General features: G+C 46.2%; 1 protein-coding gene across 2 annotated transcripts; it reads right to left on the bottom strand.

Annotated features, from left to right (window-relative positions):
* Window positions 1-2,380: 2,380 nt before the first annotated feature.
* LOC110202528 (uncharacterized) lies at window positions 2,381-18,480 on the bottom strand. 2 transcript variants are annotated; one of them, XM_020978732.2, is made up of 4 exons: window positions 18,393-18,480; window positions 15,422-15,600; window positions 14,610-14,705; window positions 2,381-6,255 (listed from the first exon to the last, which is right to left on the bottom strand). In XM_020978732.2, exons 2-4 carry the CDS (start codon window positions 15,585-15,587, stop codon window positions 5,024-5,026), a joined length of 1,494 nt encoding a protein of 497 aa, XP_020834391.1. In that variant the 5' UTR covers window positions 15,588-15,600; window positions 18,393-18,480; the 3' UTR covers window positions 2,381-5,023. The 2 variants fall into 2 exon arrangements, with proteins under 2 accessions (XP_020834391.1, XP_020834390.1); XM_020978731.2 differs by having other exon boundaries at window positions 18,031-18,448.
* Window positions 18,481-21,512: the final 3,032 nt, after the last annotated feature.

Here is a 21,512-nt window from a genome sequence, read left to right on the forward strand (position 1 = left end):
TAGGGATGGGTCTAAGAAAGTAGGCTCCTATGGCAACACCATAATATTGTGTAAGAGGACTGAAAAATAGGAAGAGGCCAAGTGATGAGGAGCTTTAAGTGCCAAACATGGGAGTTCGTACGGTGCATGCACAGACCCCGCCAGCTTGCTCAGCTGATGCAAACTCTCCACATGGAAGATGATGAGAAGACGGCGTCCATGAAAAACATGACGTTCTGTAAGAGAAATGACTGGGAAACACCAGGTAACTGGTGGCAGTCGGCTGACCATGTGCTCGGGAGAAGCCTTTTTCCATTGGCTACAGATAAAAGCGATTGCATCTTCAATGACAATGGATAGCATTTATATGTCATGCTTTTTTGCTGTTGTTCAGTCATTTTCAGTCACGTCTAACCCTATTTGGGGTTTTCTTGGCAAAGATAATGGAGTGGTTTGCTATTTCCTTCTCATTTTACAGATGAGGAACTAAGGCAGAGTTAAGTGACTTGCCTAGGGTCAGGAAGATGAGTCTTCCTGACTTCTGGCCCGACACTCTACCCATGCACCACCTAGTGCTTTAACTCTTGCTAACTGTAGTGCCTGTCTCTGCTAATTACTTCCTATTTTTCCTGTTTATAGCTTGTCTGCACGTGTCTCCCCCATTTGACCATGAGCTCTGTGGAGGCAGGGGCTGTATTTTGTCTCTTTTTGTATCCCAAGGGCTTGGCACAGTGCCTGGCACACAGAGGAGGCAGGCATTTTGGAAAGACATAGGGCATAGTGAGTCATCAGAAAGTGAGGGTCTAAAGATCCAAGAAGCCACTGTAAGTTTTCTCTTCAATACCAATTCCAAGATGTTCAAAAAGGTGACCCCTTCAGGCGAAACTTTTTCCAGTCAATTCCATTTAAAGCATTTATTAAACACCACGTGCAAAGCATTTTACTGGATCCCAGCAAAAATTATCAAGATTATAAATACATACGCTCTACGATCACAAAGCTTAACACCTAGCAAATGAGTTGGACACATGAAATACAACATAACCCTATGCAGTAGGTACTTCAGGTATGATGATCGCCATTTTACAGAAGATAAAACGTGCTCAGAGGGCTTAGTAACTTGCTCAGGATTACCCTTAAGCGCTGGAGGGAGACGAGCCCCGCTCTCCACTCAAGCATCGATTCCATTATCACTCTGTCTTGGCCTGCTGAGCCACAAGATGTAGGGGCAGAAAGGAGGAAAGAGACCATGAGATATTTGCGACAGTAGAGTTGACAGGACATGGTGACTAATTAGATATGAGAAGTGAGAGACAGTGAAGAGTCAAAAGCAATGGCAGTTTTCCTACATGGGAGAGTGAGGAGATAAGGGTGTGATTAACAGAAATGGTGATACTCATCTTAAGTTCCAAAGACCGTGACTGGACATGGTCATTTGCTTAGAAGTGGAGCCAAAAGCCCTGGGACCAAATAAGATTCCCAAAGGGAAGATTAGAGAGGCAAGGGAAGAGGGATAAGGGCAGAACCTTGGGAAAATCTGTAACTTACGGACTGAGGAAAAAATGGGCCAAAGGAGACAGAGAAGTTAAAAGGTGAATAACTAGCATGGTGTGGAACAGTCCAGAGTGCTAGACTTTGGCTGAAGAGCCCAGACGCAAATCCCAATGTAGACCTGGACTCGTTGGCAGAAGACGGGTACACCTTGTAATCCCCAATAGCTGCAGGTTTACAATCTGCAAGGTGAGACTAATAATGCTTCTATGACCTGCTTCATACACTTACAGTGAGGAAGTATACTGCAAATCTTAGAGGGCTATCCATATAAATGAGTGATTAGATCTAATATGAACCAAAACAGTGTGCAGTATCTTTAGACATGGAAGGAGAATGTACTCAGAAGGAAAGCGTGATTGATGACGTAAAAAACAAACAAACATTGAGCCAAAGGATGATAAAAACTAGGAGGGACAAGGTCACTGTATTTGGCAATTAGGCAATTAGGAGGTCAACAGTGACCTTTAAGAGAGCCATTTTAGTGGACTGGCCTGAAAGACATCAGATTGCAAGGTGCTGCAGTGATAAGGAGCTGGAGGAACTGGGAATAGAGAGCTTTTGCCAGAGGTCTGGAAGTGAAGGGGAGAAGGGAAGGGAGGCGGTAGAGGATCAAAGGCAGGCTTTTTAAAGTACTGGAGCATGTTCCCAGGCAATGCAGAGTGGATCCAGGGAGGAGGATAACTTGAAGATGCAAGCACAAGGGATCACAGCTACAGCAATGACCTAGAGCAGGGAAGAAGGCAAGAAGTCAGGATTCCTCTTGCCCATGACTAAAAGAAGGGAAGCATGACTAATTATGCTAATAATTTTTGAGGACTGCAGTTGAGTAAGAAGCTTACTGAAACCCTTCTCGTATTTGTAACTTTTCTTTTAATAAAGCATTTATTATATACAAAATTTTTGACTAAACTTTGACTGGATTAGTATAGGGAGCCCATAGTGAGAAAGACCCCTTTGACCATACTGGTCATGAACCTCATAGTCTTACCCAGCTGCCTGGAGCACTGAGAAGCTGGGACTTGTCCAGCATCCAGCCAGCAGGCGTCAGAGGCACCGTGCACCATGGTCTTCCAAACTCTGAGGTCAGCTCGCCATCCACTATACCAGTACCCCTACACATTGTCAACAATCTTGAACATCAATACAATTAAACTTGTTTTGCAACTATTTACATTTAAACAAATGGAATTTAACCTACAAAATACCAAAACACCTTTTCAACCCAGCCCTATATGTCTCCATCAGGATTCTTAGTTTTCCATTCATTCTCATTCCTAGCACTGTTCTCCTGGATCTTCATTATACACTCAACATTATCCATATCTCCTTATATTCCTCAGACTTGCCAATCTTAATTGCAGAATAAAATTCCATTACGTTTTTGGACCACAATTTATTCAACCATTAGTAATCAGATGTTTTATGACACACATTCGTGCAGAGAATTGTTGGTATTTCATTATTGTAACAAAGCTCCCTGAAAGGAAGGTAAAATGTACCAATGAAAATGAAGAAAAGATCATTAGATTTGGCAATTAAGAGATCATTGGTAACTTTAGAGAAACCAGTTTCAGTTGAATGATGAAGCTGAATGCCAGAGTACAGAGGGTTTAGAAGCAAGTGAGAGGGGAGGAAATGAAAACGCTGATCGTAGGCAGTGTTCTCAAGGTTAGCCACACGAGGAGAGACGTAGGACAATTTCTATTGGTGATGGTCAGATCAAGTGAGAGTATTTAAATGTGGGGGAGACATGATTATGTTTATAGCCAGTAGGGAAGGAGCCAGTAGATAAAAAGAGATTGAAGAGAGAGTGGAGATGATAGAGAAGGCATTTTGCTGGTGCAGATGGGATAGAATGAGATCAAGGATGCAGATAGAGAGTTCACTAATAATCAAAGATGCAAATACAAACAACATTGAGGCAACATCTTATACTTGTAAAAACCAGCAAAAATAGCTCAAAGCAGGAACTCAATGTGCATGAAAGGGTGAAAAGACAAGTACTCATTCATTAGCAACAGAGCTGCAAATCTATAGGATCTCCTAAGAGAGTGATTTGAAAGTGCACAGGAAAAGTTACATTTACTACATTCTTAAGGCTTATTCTCCAGTATGAATTTTATGGTGTCGACTAAGTGGAGACATAGTGGAGAAACACTATGAATTCTCAGAATGAGAATCACAGAATCTCAGGACTGGAAAGGACCACAGAAGTAATCTAGTTTAGACTATATAGGAACACTAACTCCCCAAACATACCAACAAAATTCTCTTTTAGACCATGCTTAAAGGTATCCAGTGAGGGGTCACCTACTACCTACTAATGGATTGTCTACTAACTGCCATCAAGTTTTCCCTTATCACGTCAAGCCTAAATTTTCTTTTAAAACTTTCCTGACTGCTCTTCTAGGGACAAACAGAACAAACAGAATCCTTCTTCTGTGCCCCAAGACAACTGTTACTTCCCTCCCTCTGTAAGCCTTCTCTTCTCTGACCCAGATATTCCCAGTCTGGAAAAGCTTCACTATCCTCTAATAAGAGCCAGCGTTACATAATGCCTGCTAGGCCCCAGGCACTGTGCCAAGCACCATACAAAGTTTCAATGGATCCTCACAACTTCTCAGGTGCTTTCCAGCTCTAGACCTATGATTCTGTGATCCTTGAGGGTGTGGAAATCTAAATTTCTGCAACAAGTTGCAGCCTGACTCAGGGGATAGGAACTTCCAAGGAATGTGAGGCCCCCCTCTGTCCCAGATAATTCCTACTGCCAGGCATGAAGGGAAGATATGTACCAGGGATATACAGGGTCCTCCCTGTGATAATGGGGACATGGTAGGGCCCTAGAGCTGTGAAGGCAACAGAAAGGGATGCATTTTGGAGACTTGAGCTACTGAGTTTCTGCCTGAAGCCACCTGACCTATTTCCCAGATTCTGAAACACTTCAGGCACCACGCCAGCCTCCATCCCTACCCCAGGCTAGCTTCCTCCCTCTTTGTCTCTTTTCTGAGCAGGCACTCTGCCCACCTTTCCTCAAGCTCCATAGTACTCTAGGGCTACATGTGTTTGGAGGGATTTCCTTCCAACTCCCAGGAGGGAAAGACTGCCTGTGTGACCTTGGGCAAATCACCCCCTTGGGCCTCAGTTTCCACATCACCAAAAAGGAGTGTGGGCTAGACATTCACCGAGGCCCCTTTTAGTTCTACATCTATGATTTATTGTAAGGTATTCTGTTTGGAAAAAAGCCTTCCCTCTATTATTACATTCATAAAGGTTTTCTCCAGGATTAATTATCTGACACTTACTAAATTTTATTTGCTGGGAAAGGGATTTCCCACATTTATATTCATGTTCCTCTCTACTATGAATTACCTGATATGGCAAGAGAAAAGGCATTCCCATACTTATTACATTCATAAGACTTCCCTCCAGTATAAATCCCTACTGCTGAAGAAAGGCATGAACTACAGAAGACTTTGTCAAATCCTTTACATTAATAAGGTTTCTCTCCGTTATGAGTTCTCTGATGTCGGCTAAGTCCTGTGCTCCAGCGAAAGGCCTTCCCACATTCCCTACATTTATAAGGTTTCTCTCCAGTATGAATTATCTGATGTCGAATAAAGTGAGAACTCCTGCGGAAGGCCTTTCCACATTCATAACATTCGTATGGTTTCTCCCCTGTATGAGTTCTACGATGTCGAGTAAGGTGTGAGCTATAGCGAAAGGTCTTCCCACACTGATTGCATTCATAAGGTTTCTCTCCAGTGTGGATTTTATGATGCTGAGTAAGGTGTGTAATCTGGCGGAAGGCCTTCCCACATTCATCGCATTTATAAGGCTTCTCTCCAGTATGAATTTTATGATGTCGACTGAGTTCTGCCCTCTGACAAAAGGCCTTCCCGCATTCGTTACATTCATAAGGTTTTTCTCCAGTATGAGTTATCTGGTGTTCGGTTAATTCAGTATTCCGGAGGAAAGTCTTCCCACATTCATTACATTCGTAAGGCTTCTCTCCAGTATGAATTTTCTGATGTTGAGTAAGGCCTGAGTTTTGGCAGAAGGCCTTTCCACATTCACTACATTTATAAGGTTTTTCTCCAGTGTGAATTCTGTGATGTTGAATAAGGCCTGAACTCTGACGGAAGGCCTTCCCACATTCATTACATTTATAGGGTTTTTCTCCTGTATGAATTCTATGATGTTGAATAAGTCCTGTGCTTTGACGGAAAGTCTTGCCACACTCATTACATTCGTAAGTTTTCTCTCCAACATGTATTCCACGCTTTTTGATAAGTCCTAAATTATAACTGAAGGATTTTCCACATTTATTATACACAGACAATATCTTCTTTGAGCATACATTATTACATTCTCTTAGCTCTGAATACAGTCTGAAGCTCTCCTGCACGTCATACTCATGGAGACTTTTTTCAATCAATTCTCTCTGTTGTGGAAAAAGGATTGGCTCTAGATCGAACCTTCTCCTGTATTTATTATATTCGTTTCTTCTTCCTTGATTGGGATTTTTCCTTTGGACGAGTTTTACTTGTTTAGAATGCCTCTCCTCTTGACTCAGCTGTCTCTCTAATTCAGCACCATATTCCCAGGAACATCTCAATTTAGAGACACAGAGACCACCCCATGGGAGTGTCTTCTGGGATGGTTCTTTTATAGACATGGACAGCTTCGGAGATGACTCCTTGATGTCAGGCCTAGTGTCCCAATCTGAAAGAAAGAAAGAAAACATTTAAATACACCCTGTTTCAGAATGTGTTTTCTTCTCTCCTTTCTGTGTGTTTTTAGCAGCTATGTCTTCTCAGATTCCTCTACTTTTCATACCTGTCATTTCCTATGGCATGACAACATCCAATTACATTCAAATACCACATTTTTTTTCAGTTCTTTGTTTGAAGGGGAATGTGGACTATTTCCCTTCTTCATCCAACATGTAGGACGCAGCTAGGGTCATTTTCATGTGGACAAATCTTAACACACCATGCTTAGGGCATAGTCCTAGGAGTGGGATAATCAGGTTAAAGAATATGAGCAACTATTGGCTCCTCCTGTATAAGTCCACACTGCTTTCCCCAAAGACTGCACTTCCCAATACACAGCTCTACAGCAGGGCAATGGCATACTTGTCTTCCTACAGCATGACCAGCTTTTCAGGTGTTCATTTCTAACTCTCTGTGCCAGCTGGTTGGGTAGACAGTCCTATACCACTATAGAGACCTACACTGCGGCCTAACCATAGTCTGGATCTGTGTACTGAGGATGTTATAAAGGTACTTAAGGGTCCCTCCAGTTCTCAGACTCCTTACACTCAGATAAGAAAGGTCACTGTGAACAGGCCCCTGCTGGAAGAGAAGGAAAAGAATTGTTTAGGCTGGAAAAGAACACTTGGAGCAGTCTGGGGGACAGGGAGAATGGAAATGAAAGCTGCATCTGCAGTATTGGAAGGGATGTTGCCTGGAAGGAGGACTCGATGTGTTCTACCCGGCCCGGAAGGCAAGAACAAGAAACAGTGAGTGAGAGCAGAAAAGAGACAAACCCAGGCTTGGTCAAAGGAAACCCTTTCTAACAACCACGTCCAAACAGAAGTGGAGCTGAAATCTTTGGCAGGCAGCTGGCTCCTCTGTACTAGACACACTCAAGTAAAAGCTAGATGAACAATTCAACATCACACAAAGTGGTTTATCTGGTACTGGCAGGACAAGATGGCTGCTCAGATCCCTTCTCATCTGTAAATTCCATGGTGTTGGGGCTACCCAAGGGCACTTTTCATTCAGCACTGTTTAAACGGCCAGACTCAGAAAACACTCATTAAGGGCTTGATATGAACTCTAGCGAAGTATTTCAGGGACCTGCCCTTGGCCTCATGCTGTTTGACATGTCTATCAATCACTTGGAGGAGAGCGCAGACAGCCTTCTTGTCACTCCTCTCCCTGGGGCTCTTCTTACCGACGTGTCCCTCCATCTTAATCACTTTTGCTGGTTCCTCATCACCCATCTCTCCTGTCTGTATCCTCACCAGCCTAGTCCAGGCCCTCACTGCCTCCCACTGAACTGTTTCGATAGATTTTAAATCGGTCTTCATGCTTCTGGTCTTTGCCATCTGCAACCCATCCTTTCCACAGAGCTGCTAAATTGATACTTCTAACACTCAGATCCAACCATGTCATTCTGTTACTCAAAGCACTTCAGTGGCTCTACACTAAATACAAACTTCTCGGCCAGGCCTTTAAAGCCTGGGACCATGTGGCTCCCACGGACCTTTCTGGCCTCATTTCCAAGGCCTTTGTCCCATTCCCACCAGCTGTTGTCGGTTCCTCATAAATAACATTTCATTTCCCACCTGCGCACAGGCCGGGAATGCATTTCCTCCTCACCTCGACCGTGCAGAAGCCTTCCATGTTCCATGTTTTACAGCTCAGCTCAGGCACCATTTGCACACAAGGCCTTTCCTAATCTCCCTCTAAATTCATCTGATATAATTCATATTTGCTTACCTGTATTCGTGACCCTGGTAGAATGTCAGCTTCTTTAGGGCAGCTATTTTTTTTGGGGGGGGTCTCTTTGCCACCAGTGCCTTGCACAGGGCAGGGGTTTAACAAAAGCTTGCTGTGGGTTTGTTGTTGTGGGCGGCCCTCAACTCTCTTCCTATTTCTCCATACTCTGTATACTCTCTCCTTTGCTTGTTGACTTCATCCATTCCCAGGCAAATCAAAATCAACATGTCAACAACGTAACTCTATGTCTCCTCAAAAGTTCCCTCTTCCTGTCAAGCACACGACCATCCCTGTAGTCATGCAGGTTTGTGACCCTGGAGCCATCCTGACTCTGTCTCCCTCAAAGTCTCCACTCACAAAGTCACCATGTCTTTCCCATTCTACTTCCCCAACATTTCTCAAATCCACCCCCAACTCAAGCCAGCATCCTATTGCAGTCCTGCACCACTTCTGTCTGGACTACTGTGGCAGCCACCTAATAGGCTTCCTTGCCTCCAGGGTCTTCCCTGTCCGAAGCATCCTCCGCAGAGCAGCCCAAATCGAGCACGGGTCTGCCCATGTCTCTGCCCTGCTTAGAAGTCTTCCGGAGAGCCCCACTGACTCTAGGATAAAATACAAAGACCCTTATTGAGCATTTCAGACATGCGGCAATCTGGCAACCACTGCCATCCCCAGCTTTATCTCCTCACTCACTCACATCTTCTCGCCCTCAGAATCAAGGGAGACTAAGAACTATTCGCTGCTCATGTTCGACATTCTGCTTGACTCAATGCAAGCACCCACCAGGCACATGAGGTGCCAGGGACCCAGAGACGACACTGACATTCACACAAACACCCCATTCATTCACAGCAGCCTTAAGCCATGTTGGATGGCTTTCCAACTCTTGCTTTCCTTCAGAGCTCAGATAAGGAGTGACCTTGACTCCTTCAAGGCAGGGGCTGTGTCCTTTCTGTCTTGGGGGCACCAGAATCTAGCAGAGTCCTTGGGTTTGGACTGGCTGACTGACTACGTTTGGAGATGGAGGCTCTCCCTCTCTTTGAAATGCCTGGAGAGCAGGTATGCATACACACCTTACACACCCATCTCATATTACTTCTACCTACTCACCCTCTGAGTCACACTAGTCTAAGAATCCCTAGACTCACAAAAGGCAGAGAATGACATGGTTTTAAAGTTTTTCCGTCCCTAAGACAAATGTACACAGACATACGTGTGGTAGACACTCAAAAAATCTGTGTCATATTGAACAGAGGGGCTAGAAGGGTCTTTAAAGCGACAATGAGATCCAAAAATAGATTGTGTCAGGCTAGAGACTGGACTAAGTCTAATAAGAGGAAATTCAATAGAGATGAATGTAATATCTTACATTATGATTGGATTCAAAACAAATCAGCTTCATAAGTAAGAGACAAGGAAGAATTAACCAGAAACTGCATCCCCAAAGAGGAAGAAGACCGTCCTCTCTGCACAGCTCAGTCCACTGGGTTCCATTCTTGGGGCCAAATTTTTGGAAGGCCAATAACAATAATGAGAACAATAAAAAGGAAGACTTACGGGCACACCCATAGCCTTTCATGATTGGAAGGGTCATCCTGCCTGGCTTGCTTGACTTGGCCCAGGGGGCAGAGCTATGGATAGCTAGTGGATGCTGAAGATCTGCCCAAGAGCTAGCAGACCAGGGAAGGATGGGCCAGGCCGGGCAGGGGTGGGCTGCCTGAGGAGGGGACTACCTAGCCTGGGTATTCCTCTGGACTCGGACCAAGCTGGGGTGTCAGATTTTCTCAAAAATGCTCATTAAAAAACCATTTCCCCCCCCCCATTTCCTTCCCTCAGTTCTCCTCTTGAGTCACAGTAGAATATTGCATCTTTATTTTGCTGTCGTTGTGATGTTCGTATATGGGTAAATGAAAGGGATTAAGGAAGGATGAGATATTTCCTTACATGTGGTATAGACTAGAAAAGTCATTTGGAATGCATAAAGAGTAAATAGAGAGACAGACAGACAGACAGACAGTTCTGGAAATGTATACATACAGTACAATAGCCAGAAAAAGAAATGCAGGATGTGAGCACATGCAAAGAAGTTTAAAAGACATCTATTCATAAGGGCCGCTAGACGGCAGAGTGGATAGTGTGCCAAGCCTGAAGGAGAGAAGACTCATCTCCCTAAGTCCAAATCTGACCTCACTTGGGTAACTCTGGGCATATCACTTCACCCTGCTTGTCTCAGTTTCCTCATCTGTAAAATGAGCCGGAGAAGGAAATGGCAAACCACTCCAGTATCTCTGCCAAGAAAACCCCAAACGGGGTCATGGAGAGCTGGATGTGACTGAAACAAATTAACAACAACTGATTCATTATGATATATTCAGATGAAATTATGATATATTTAGAAAACCAAAGAAATTCAAGGAAAAAACTCATCAAGATAACAGTGATACTAAGGGAGGAGAACATATAAGAAGTCCTATTAAAATCACTTGCACATCTAGATACAACTGGCAAAAACCAGACATGATGGAAAGAGAAATATAATTTATAACAAGGACAAAATTTACCAAGTACATAGATATTAAGCTACTTTGAGATACAGAAGAATCACAGACAAAGACACTGAATAAAAACTAAACACAAACACAGACATTATTAGACAAATGAGGAAAAAATGGCAAAGTAACAAGAAGTTTTCCCTGCCACCTCAACTCCTCCAAACAGATGCTACATGGGACATTCCATCCCAGGGAGAGGCTATGCTCCAAGGCAAGAAGAGGACCCAGACCCAGCCAGAGGCCTAAACTTGGGTAGGGTTTAGCAACAGGTGTCCACTGGCAGCTCTGTCAGTCACTCCCCACTTCCAGGTCCCAGATCGAGGGTGTGTGCCAAGGAGCAGCACTGTCAGCCTGCTGCGTCCCAGGCAGGGAGCAAGCACAGAGGCCAGCAGCAGCTGAGGAGTTCTAACCCAGGCCCCACATTGCTGCCTGTAAACACACACAAAACAGAACAACTCCAAAACACCTACAAGCAAAGCCTCAAAGAAAAACATGGCTTGACCACAAATTCAACCAGAATTTTTGGAAAAGATGAAGCAAGATTTGGGGGGGGGGGAAATGAGTTAAACTATTTTTATAAATGAGAGCTATGGAAGAAAGAATTAGAAAGAGAATGAACAGCTTAGCACAAAAGATACAAAAACTCTGCCCAAGTAACAAACTCCCTGAAAATTAGAATGGACCAAATAGAAGCCAATGGTTCCATCAGACATCAAGAACTATTAAAACAAAATCAAAAGACTGAAAAAGAGAAGAAAATGTAATAACAAAAACAAATGACATTTTACAAAAAAAAAAAAGAAGAAAGATAATTTAAGAATCATTGTGCTACCTGAAAGCTACAGCGTACAATGAGCATAAACATCATATTTCAAAAAAAATCACAATAGATCTCTTGGAACCAGGAAGCAAAGTGGAAAAAGAAACAATCCACCCACCTAAAAGAGACCCCAAAATGAAAATTTCCAGAAATATTATATCCAAAATCCAGAGGAGGGAGTAAGATGGAGGGCAAATTAAGGAAGGGAATGATTAACTCAAAGTAAAACAAACTCTAAGGATGTACAAAAATATTTAGAACCATTCTTTCGAAAACTGAAGGAATATTTCTCAGTCGGGGAATGGCTGAACAAGTGGTGGCATACAACTGTGATGGAATACTTATTGTGCTGTAAGAAAGGAGGAAGGAGATGGGTTTCGGGAAGACCTGCATGAACTGATGCAAAGTGAAATGAGTAAAACTAGAAAAACAATGAATACAACAATATCGTAAAGGCAAACAGTTTTGAAAGACCTCAGAACTCTGATCAGTGTAATGACCAATAATTCCAGAGGACTCATGAAAAAAGATGCTGCCCATCTCCAGACAGAGACATACAGGGCTCTGAGTGCACAATGAGAAACTGGGGGTAAGTGGGGAGAGAATAGCCAATCTAGAAATTTATATTGTTAGTCTAATAGGGGTTTTATTTTTCTTTCTTCTTAATTGGGAAGACTTGGGGAAGGAAAGAAGGTGGATTTTTACTGATTCAAAAATACTAATTTTAAATAAAGAAATAAGCAAATAGTGAAAGATCTGCCACCTATAACTAGGTAAAACTAATGTAGTAATGATGGCAATACCAATCAAATTATTCATACAACCATCATACCACAAATTCTAAATATTAACAGGCTCCTTAACATGGAATTAAGTAAAATGGTAAGAAAATTTCTGTGGAGAAATAAATAAAAAAGAACATGAAGAGAAATTATGGACAAGTGGAAAAAGGAGAGAAAGAGGGGCTCACCCCAACAAATAAAAGAAATTATTGAAGACAAAATAGATGAATTTAATTATAAAAAAAATTTTGCATCCAAAAAAGTCAGTGTCTTTATGCTAAAAAAGAACGAACTAGGTTGGGGAACAAATCTTTGCCATAAATATTTCTGCTAAATATTTGACATTTAAAAACCAAAGGCAATGACACAAATTATAAGCGTAACAGATCCATTTCACAAAAAATAAAAGGTAATATCAATTTACACAACGTCTTGGGGTGAGGGGAGAGATGGGGAGAAAATATGGAACTCAAAATCTTATGAAAGTGAATGTTGAAAACTAAAAATAAATAAATCAATTTATAAAAATAAAAATGAAAAGTGAAAGTATACAGAGTCAGTTCTTCCACACAAAAAAAGGTACACAGACTGTCCATAACCACAAGAAACACTGTTCAAGGGCAGCTAGGTGGCACAGTGGATAGAGCACCGGCCCTGAAGTCAGGAGGACCTGAGTTCAAATCCGGCCTCAGACCAAACACTTGACACTTACTAGCTGTGTGACCCTGGGCAAGTCGCTTAGCCCCAAATTGCCTAAAAATTAAAAAAAGAAAATGAAAGAAGAAACACTTTTTAAAATCTCTGGCAATGAAATACAAAAGAAAACAACTCTCAGCCACAAATGAATGAAGTTGTTTCTAAAATGTTGAGATTAATTGGCAGCCAAGCTACAAAGTTATGGAGGCCCACATGATTCCATAGCCGGTAAGCTGAGAACTGGGGCGTATGGCAATAAGTACCACGGACTCTCACAGTGCACAGAGGGTAGGGTCTGCAGTCCAGGAAGACCCAAGTTCAAATCAGATTCAGACACTGAGTAGCTACATGACCCTGAGCAGGTCATTTAACTTCTGCCTGCCTCAGTTTTCTCAACTATAAAATGGAGATACTAGCACTACACCCTAGCATTGCTGAGAGGCTCAAATTAAATAATATTTGTAAAGCACTTAGCACAGTGCCTGGCACTTTAGAAATGTTAGCTATTATTGTTCATCACCATCATCATCACCGTCATCATCACCATCATCACCATCATCATCACCATCATCATCACCATCATCATCACCATCATCATCACCGTCATCATTACTATCATCACCATCACCATCATCATCACCACCATCATCATCATCTTCATCACTACCATCATCACCATCATCACCATCATCATCACCACCATCACTATCATCACCGTCATCATCACCATCACCACCATCATCACCATCACCACAATCATCACCATCATCACCACCATCATCATCATCTTCATCACCACCATCATCACCACCATCACCACCATCATCACCACCATCATCATCATCTTCATCACTACCATCATCACCATCATCACCACCATCACCATCATCATCACCACCATCACCACCATCACCATCATCACCACCATCATCATCATCTTCATCATCGTCATCATCATCATCACCACCACCATTATCACCACCATCAGTATCATGACCGCCTTCACCATCATCACCATCCTTATCCTTGGGCTGTGCCCTCAGGGTGTGACTGAAAGGAAATAAAGACTTCCTTTGACTAAAACAGTCCCAGAAGCTTCATCTACGACAACTGAAGACCACGAAGCAAACAGGGCCAAAGCTAAGTCAATGCCCAACAAAAGCCCTAAAAGAATGCACCCCGCACCCCTCGTCACCGATTCAGAGACACGGGGAGTCTTATTTAAACAATGTAGGAAGAAATACCTCCATATGCATGGTTGGGAGGCAAAGTTTGGGTTTTTTTAAATGATAAGGGCAGTATAATCTTTATAAAGACACAAAGAAACAGAACAGAAGGGGGTATGGAAGCAAACAGGCCTCTTGTTATTTTGTTCACATTACCACCTACATTTTGGAAAGGAACAACAAATCATCCCCAGGGAGGTAAGGCGACTCAGGCAGTAGGTTCTGTGTTCTGGCCAAAGGGCATTCCCCAATCCTCGGGCCCCTATAAGGCTCCTCTGTCCAATAGGAAAGGCTCAGGAGTTGGCCTCACTCCCCGTCATGGCACGCCTACCCTTTCTCTCTGACAGCTTAAGGTCCCCATGTCAGTAAAGGGGAGCTCTCCAGATTCGCAACATTCACAAGAGTGCCTTGGAGACACCTCCCAGGTGAAACTTCTCAAGTGCTAAACTACCTGAATACCCCGTTATTCCCAGTGAAGGGGCCCCCAGACTCGCCTGCACAGCTGCTTCCCGGGACTCCGACCTCTGGCCACCACGGTGCTCCACCTCGCTCCAGCTGACAGATTACATCTGGTTTGGAAACGGCAAGGCCTGCTCATAGGAAACGGCGAAGTGGTGGCCACCAAAGGTTACTTCCAGATCCCATCCTTCCCCCACCCCCCAGGAGCCACAGGCAGCAGAGGAAGACCAGAAGGCAGGAGAAAAGACTATTTGAGAACATTCTAGGGGTAGCTGGGGGTGCAGTGGATAGGGCACCGGCCCTGAAGTCAGGAGGACCTGAGTTCAAATCCAGCCTCAGACCAAACACTTAACACGCTAGCTGTGCGACTCTGGGCGAGTCACTTAACTCCAATTGCCTAAAAATAAAAAATAAAAAAATTCAAAAAAATAAAAAGAATGTTCTGATTTGTGTTTTCTTAGAAAATAGTGGGGAATGCATCACAGAGTGCCATGGGGCCAAGTTGTTCACACTCCCCACAGACAGAATGGGGACCTGAAAAGTCCCCAAGCATCTGTACTAGAACTTGCGGGGAGACTCTGCCTTGAGCAAACAGAGAGTGGGGAAAGCCCAAATTCAGGAACAAAACAGTAAGCTCATGGTTTTCAGTTCTAAAAATCAAACACCTTTCATTTGGAACCATGGAGCATAAAGGCCCCAGCTCCTGGCCACAAAACGATTAGCCCCTTCTGGTCTCTGCAGGCCCAACTAAAACTGCTAAACAGCAACACCCCTCCACGGCATTCACCGAGGGAGAAAGCAAAGAATCCTCCCGGGCAGAGCCAGGGTCCCAGAGGAGCCTCCTTACCCAGGCAGACCAGGTTCCTGTAGTTCTCCAGCATCACCTCCCGGTACAGCTCCTTCTGGGATGGGCCCAGCTGCCCCCACTCCTCCCAGGTGAAGTCCACAGCCACATCCTTGAAGGTCACTGACTCCCAAAACACCAACGATGCTCGTGCCTGCCCAGCGGTCATCCTTCACGTGGATCTGAGAGGGAGAAAGCGAAGGTGGCAGGACAGTCAGGGGGACTGTTCACAGCACCTGCACTTCAGGGTTCAAAGTCACACATTTACTAAGCACCCACAAGGGCCTCAGTTGGCGTGAGATTCTGAATCATGTCAAAGAGTACAAATGGGTCATAGCTACAGAGGACTTTTTAATTTACAAAGTACTTTGGTAACAACCTTGCGAGGCTGGAGCTACAAGGATTCGTTCTCCCCACTGTACAGATGAGAAAACTGGGTTTAAGAAAGGCTAATGGGAACATTCATGGCCACCAAGCTGGTCAGTCTCCTAAATGTGAGTCCAATTCTTCAAATTCTTCACCACACTCCAGGGCTCAGTCACCCTTGCTAGTTGTCTCCCCAAAGGAGCCATGGGAATCCTACAAGTCATCCATGTGAAATGCTGAACCGAGATATCGTATTGAGAAGGACAACGTTGACGCTAGAGGGAGCAGTACTCTCTCTCCATTAAGAATCAGGAATCATCTTTATCGGAAAGTAAACATGTACCCTTGAAATTTCTTCCTAACTGCACAACTTCAGATTAATTGGAACATGGTTAGCATGACCCATCCAAGTTCCTTTGACCGAAAAAATTAAATCTAACAAACATATTCTAGTCAAACACCAGGAATTAATAAAGCACAGAGTCATGGAATTTCTTTTTTAAGGCAATTGGGGTTAAGTGACTTGCCCAGGGTCACACAGCTAGTAAGTGTCAAGTGTTTGGTCTGAGGCCAGATTTGAACTCAGGTCCTCCTGGCTTCAGGACTGGTGCTCTATCCACTGCCCCACCTAGCTGTTCCTGAGTCATGCAATTTCAGAGGTGAACATGACCTCCGCAAGGAAGAACAAGAATTCACACCAGCACCAGCCTGTGCTCGAAGGTGTCTGGTGAGGGAGCTCAGGCCTGCCCGAGGGTTCCATTAACCACCAGGAGAGTTCCCAGTTCCAGTAAGTCCTTCCAGACAAGCCCCATCCCCAGTCACTCTGAACCAGTCAACAAACCCTCAGTAATTGATTCCTCTGTGCCGGGCCCTGCGCCGAGGGCCAGGCACACACAAAGAAAGGGAAAACCAGTCAACGGCCTCGAGGAGGTGGCATGAGAAGGCAGCACTGAGGGGCTGCGGAGCCAACGAGGATGTCCATAAGGAGGTGCATCAGCAGCCGATGAAAGGGAGTCTTGGAGGCGAAGGCTCCGCGTCTGGGAGAACCAAGACTGACTGCATCCAGAGAATAACGAAACCCAAGGGGACTAATGAGATGTCCGGGTGAAGGAGCAGAGAGAAAGGTGAAGAGGCCCAGGCCGACACCTGCCAGTACTGGGCCGGACACGGAAGAAGGACAGAGAAGGAGACCGGCAGGCACGAGGACCGCCCAGAGCAAAACGTGTCACCAAGCCCCCAGGGGAGGCAGCATCGAGTGAGGAGGCCGACAGCAGCGTCCAGTGAGAAGGGCAAGGAAGAGGAGCCCCGGGAAAAGGCCCTTGGATCGGTCAGTTGGGAGGCCGGTGGAGACTCCGGGGAAGGCAGAGTCAGCTGAACGGGGTGAAGCCGGATTGCAGAAGGCGAGGGGGGGGGCGCACAGAGACAGAAAGGAAGGAGGGAGAGAGACAGAGAGGGACGGAGGGAGAGAGACAGAGAGAGGGACGGAGGGAGAGAGAAAGGGAGACAGAGAGACACAGAGAGGAGAGAAAAGAGAGTGAGAACAGACAGAGAAGGGAGGCACTGAGGGCTTTTCGGGGCTTAGCCGACAAAGGGGGGCGATGGGCCCACCGTCACCCCAGATGACTGAGCCCAGCGGGCTGTGATCCGGCCTGGGAGGACTCTGCAGAGGGGCGAGTCGGGGCTGCTCTTCCCCTCCATTTCCCAGCCCCCACCTTCTGCCCTCCTCCCTCCCCGTGCCTACCTCCCCTCCGCTCACGACCCCCGCCCCAGGCTGGGCCAGCCCTCAACCCCTCATCCAACCAGACGGCTGTAAAGCGCTTAGCACCACGCGGGGCACACAGGAGGCGTTTAATAAATGTTTCCTCCCTCCCGTCTCACCCGGACTACCCCTTTTACGTGGTCAGAGGAAGGACAGAGGGAACGCCCCCCCCAGCAGTCCTGGCGGCCCTCCTGGACAGTCATGGCCGGACACCGGACAAGGGGAGGCCCCGCGGACTGACCCCAGCAGCTCAGCGGAAGGCGAGGGACCCCTCTCCTGGGGGGTCCGAGCGCAAAGACAAGGCTAGACTTCCCGCTCACGCTCTACATCAATCAGTCAATCGACAAACAATGACGAAAGGCCCGCTGTGGGCCGGACACTGATGGGGCCAAAGGGGAACTGACCCCTCCCTCAAGGACCTTCCATGGGCGGGGTGGGGGGGGTGGGGAACATGAGCGATCGGAGGGCCAAAGCATGGATTAAGCACCTGCTGTGCACACACCGGGGCCCCACACACAACGAGCACAACAGACGGAAGGTCCGGGGAAGATGTCGGGGGTCATGCGGTGGGATGGGCAGCCGGCTGGCGCGCTGGGGAAGACCCGAGTTCAAATCCTGCTGCAGCCCCTCTGCGACTGCGGGGCCCTGGGCCAGTCACTCAGTTTCCTTCACTGTAAAATGGGGGTGCTGACACGACCGAAGCGTTGGGCACAGAGCCTGGCACACGGCAGGCGCCCCCTCGGCGCTCGGAGAGTCGGGGGAGGAGGGGGTGGACGTGGCGGAGAGCTCCCGGGGGGCCAGGAGCCCCAGGCGGGGCCGCGAGCCCCCCGCGGCGCCCTCTCCACTCACCCCAGCAGGGCTGCTTCTCCCGCCGGCGTCCAGCTCAAGCGGCTCACTGAGGGGGCGGGGGGACAGATGCGTCTCTGATTGGCCGAAGCCGCTCCCAGACTGTCCAATGGGCACAGCCGCTCGCGGAAGAGGCGGAGCCCGACGCCACACCGCCAAGGCCCACCCACGGGTGGCCGAGACCCAGGGCGAGGAGCGCCGCCGCCTCCTCCGCCCTCGGGCTCGGCCTCGGGACGGTGGACTGCCGGACTCGGCCCCGGGACGGCCGACGCGCAGTGGAGCCAAGGAGGCCGAGAGCTGGGCAGATACCGGAAGGGGCTGACAACTGCCAGGCCGCGGGGCGGAAGTGACGTCTGCGCCTTCCTGCCCTCCTCTGCGTCTATGGCAACGAGAGCGGGGGGCGGGGCGGGGAATCGGGAGTCCGAGGAGCTCTCTGGTGCCCCCTTGGGGCTGGGCGGCCGTGCTGCGCCCTGGCAGGCCTCCAGACTCCAGCCATCCATGCAGCCATCGAACGAGCCCTCTCCGTGTGCCAGGCGCTGTGCTAGACAAGGCGAAGGTCAAACAGCCCCTGCCCTCAGGCAGCTTGGATGAGACGCCTCTGTCAGGGGAATGGAAAGCCCCAAGCGGGGAGGGGCCTCCACTGACCCACACTGGCTGAAGGACCCTGGGCCAGTCCCCTGACCTGGACTGGTCAGAGGGGCACCGTTCCCTCTTGGAGAGCGGGCCTGGAAAACTGATGTTCAATGAAGGCCCGTTCTCACCAGCGCTGTGATCCTTGTGCTGACCTGGGGGGACAAAGAAAGGCAACAGTGTGGCTGCTGCCCTCCGGGAGCTTCCGTTCTAACGGAGGAGCTAACATGTCAATAACTGTACAAACAAGACACACACATGGTCAATGGGAATAACCCAGAGAGGAGGCTGGGGAGACCAGGAAAGAGTGGGGGGAGCCAGGAAGGCTTGGAGGTGGCGGTGAGCAGAAGTACCGTGCCTTCCACCCAAAAGGCACGGACACCAGAAATGTTATGGAGGGCTTACATGGGGGGGGGGGGGAGGGCTGAATGAGGGGACAGAAGGTAGGGAAACTTGTGAAGAAGGAGGATTCGGAGGGAAGGGTAACGGGTTTGTCCTGGCCAGTGTATTACGTGTAAGATGGCATCCAATTTGATCTGCTCTGTTGGCCTTCGGTCATGTGGAACTATAGCTCAGGAGAGAAGAATGTGGCCGGAGATATAAATATGAAGCTCATCTGCAGAGCTGATAACTGAATCCATGAGACCAAATGAGATCTCCAAAGAAAATAGCATAAAAGGAGAAAAAAGAGCCAAGGACAGACCCTTGGGGGACACAGATGTTTAGTGGCTGTGACGCAGATGAGAATCCAGCAAAGGAGACTAAGAAAGATCAGTCATGTGGGTAGAAGGAGAACCAAGAAAAGGCAGCACCATGAAAACCTGGAGAAGAAAGGACCTCCCGGAGGAGGAGGTGACCAACAATGTATAATGTTACACAGAGATCAAGAAGAATCAGGGCTGAGAAAAGGCCATTAGATTTGGAAACTGAGAAATAATTTGAAGGCAGCAGTAACAGCTGAGTGACTAATCAATCAATAAACCTTTATGAAGTGCCTACTATGGCTAAGTGCTGGGAATACAAAAAGAGGCGAAAGACAGTAACGAGAATGGAAACCAAACTGCAAAAGGAAAGGAAGAGGCAGAAGAGAGGGGGGAGTGCAGATGGCTTTCTCAGATTTAGTTCAAAAGGGGAAGATACAGGGGAAGATAGCACGGATCAAGAAAGGACTTTTTGGTTGTTGCTGGGTTTTTTTTAAGTAGGTGATTTCATATGTGTATGTATGTATGTATGTATGTATGTATGTATGTATGTATGTATGCATTCTTTTCCCCCAATTACAAGTTAAACCAATCTATTTTTTAACATTTTATTTAAAGTTTTGAGTTCCAAATTCTATCCTCTCTCCCTGAGACAGCAAGCAATCACATTTAGATTATTCATGTGCAATTATGTAAAACATTTCCATATTGGTAATTTTGCACAAGAAGATTTGAATAAAAGAAAAAATTGAAAGAAAACAAAAAATAGCATGCTTCAGTCTGTGTTCAAACGATATCAGTTCTTTCTCTGGAGGTGGATAGTAAGCTTCATCATTAGTCCTTTGGGTTTGTTTTAGATCATTGCTTTGCTGAGAATAGCTAAGCTGTTTACAATTCTTTATCGCACAATACTGCTGTTACTGTGTACAATGTTCTCCTGGTTCTGTTTACTTCACTATGTATCAGTTCGTGAAAGCTTTTCCACATTTTTCTGAAATCATCCTGCCTGTCATTTCTTATAGCACAGTAATATTCTATTACATTCATATACCACAGCTTGCTCAGCCATTCCCCAATTGATGGGCATCCCTCCAATTTCCAGTTCTTGGCCACCACAGACAGAGCTGCTGGAAATATTTTTGTACAAGTAGGTCCTTTCCCCCTTTTTCATGTCTTTGGGATACAGACCTAGCAGTGGTGTTTCTGGGTCGGAGGGTATGTACACTTTCATAGCCCTTTGGGCATAGCTCCAAATTGTTCTCCAGAATGGCTGGATCAGTTCACAACTCCACCAACAGTGCGTTAGCGTCCCAGTTTTCCCACATCCCTTCCGACATCCATCATTTCTCTTTTTTGTTATATTAGCCAATCTGATAGGTGTGAGGTAGCACCTCAGACTTGTTTTAATTTGCATTTCCAAGAGGGGGCTTTGGCAAGATGTGCAAGATATGGGTGTGTTCATAAGCAATAAACAAGGATCCAGAAAATAAGGAGAGACTGAAGACTGATGAATCGGGACAACAATAACCAGCATCTATCTTGTGGTTTTAAAAAGCTCTACATGTGTTGACTCATTTGATCCTTAAACAACCCTGGCAGGGAGGTGCTGCCTATCCTCATTTCCTAGATAGAAAACGGGACCAGAGAAATTACCCAGGGTCACACAGTTAGTATGTGTGTGAGGCAGGATTTGAAGTCAAGTTTTCCTGAGTCCAAGTCTAATACTCTATACCTGAGCCACTGGAAAATACAAGAATGCGTGGGATCAAGGGTGCATGTAGAGGGGTTGGCT

Source organism: Phascolarctos cinereus, unplaced genomic scaffold (assembly GCF_003287225.1).
Source record: "Phascolarctos cinereus isolate Bilbo 61053 unplaced genomic scaffold, phaCin_HiC Scaffold_4;HRSCAF=312, whole genome shotgun sequence".
Classification (NCBI taxonomy): domain Eukaryota; kingdom Metazoa; phylum Chordata; class Mammalia; order Diprotodontia; family Phascolarctidae; genus Phascolarctos; species Phascolarctos cinereus.

What these genes read in the sequence shown, in the direction of transcription:
- LOC110202528 (XM_020978732.2), bottom strand. Translation starts at nt 15,587, where the DNA reads ATGACCGCTGGGCAGGCACGAGCATCGTTGGTGTTTTGGGAGTCAGTG. An exon ending in CAGGAACCTGGTCTGCCTGG is followed by an intron (nt 14,706 to 15,421) that starts GTAAGGAGGCTC and finishes TCCTATGAGCAG; the next exon opens with GCCTTGCCGTTTCCAAACCA. An exon ending in CCCGGGAAGCAGCTGTGCAG is followed by an intron (nt 6,256 to 14,609) that starts GCGAGTCTGGGG and finishes TCTTTCTTTCAG; the next exon opens with ATTGGGACACTAGGCCTGAC.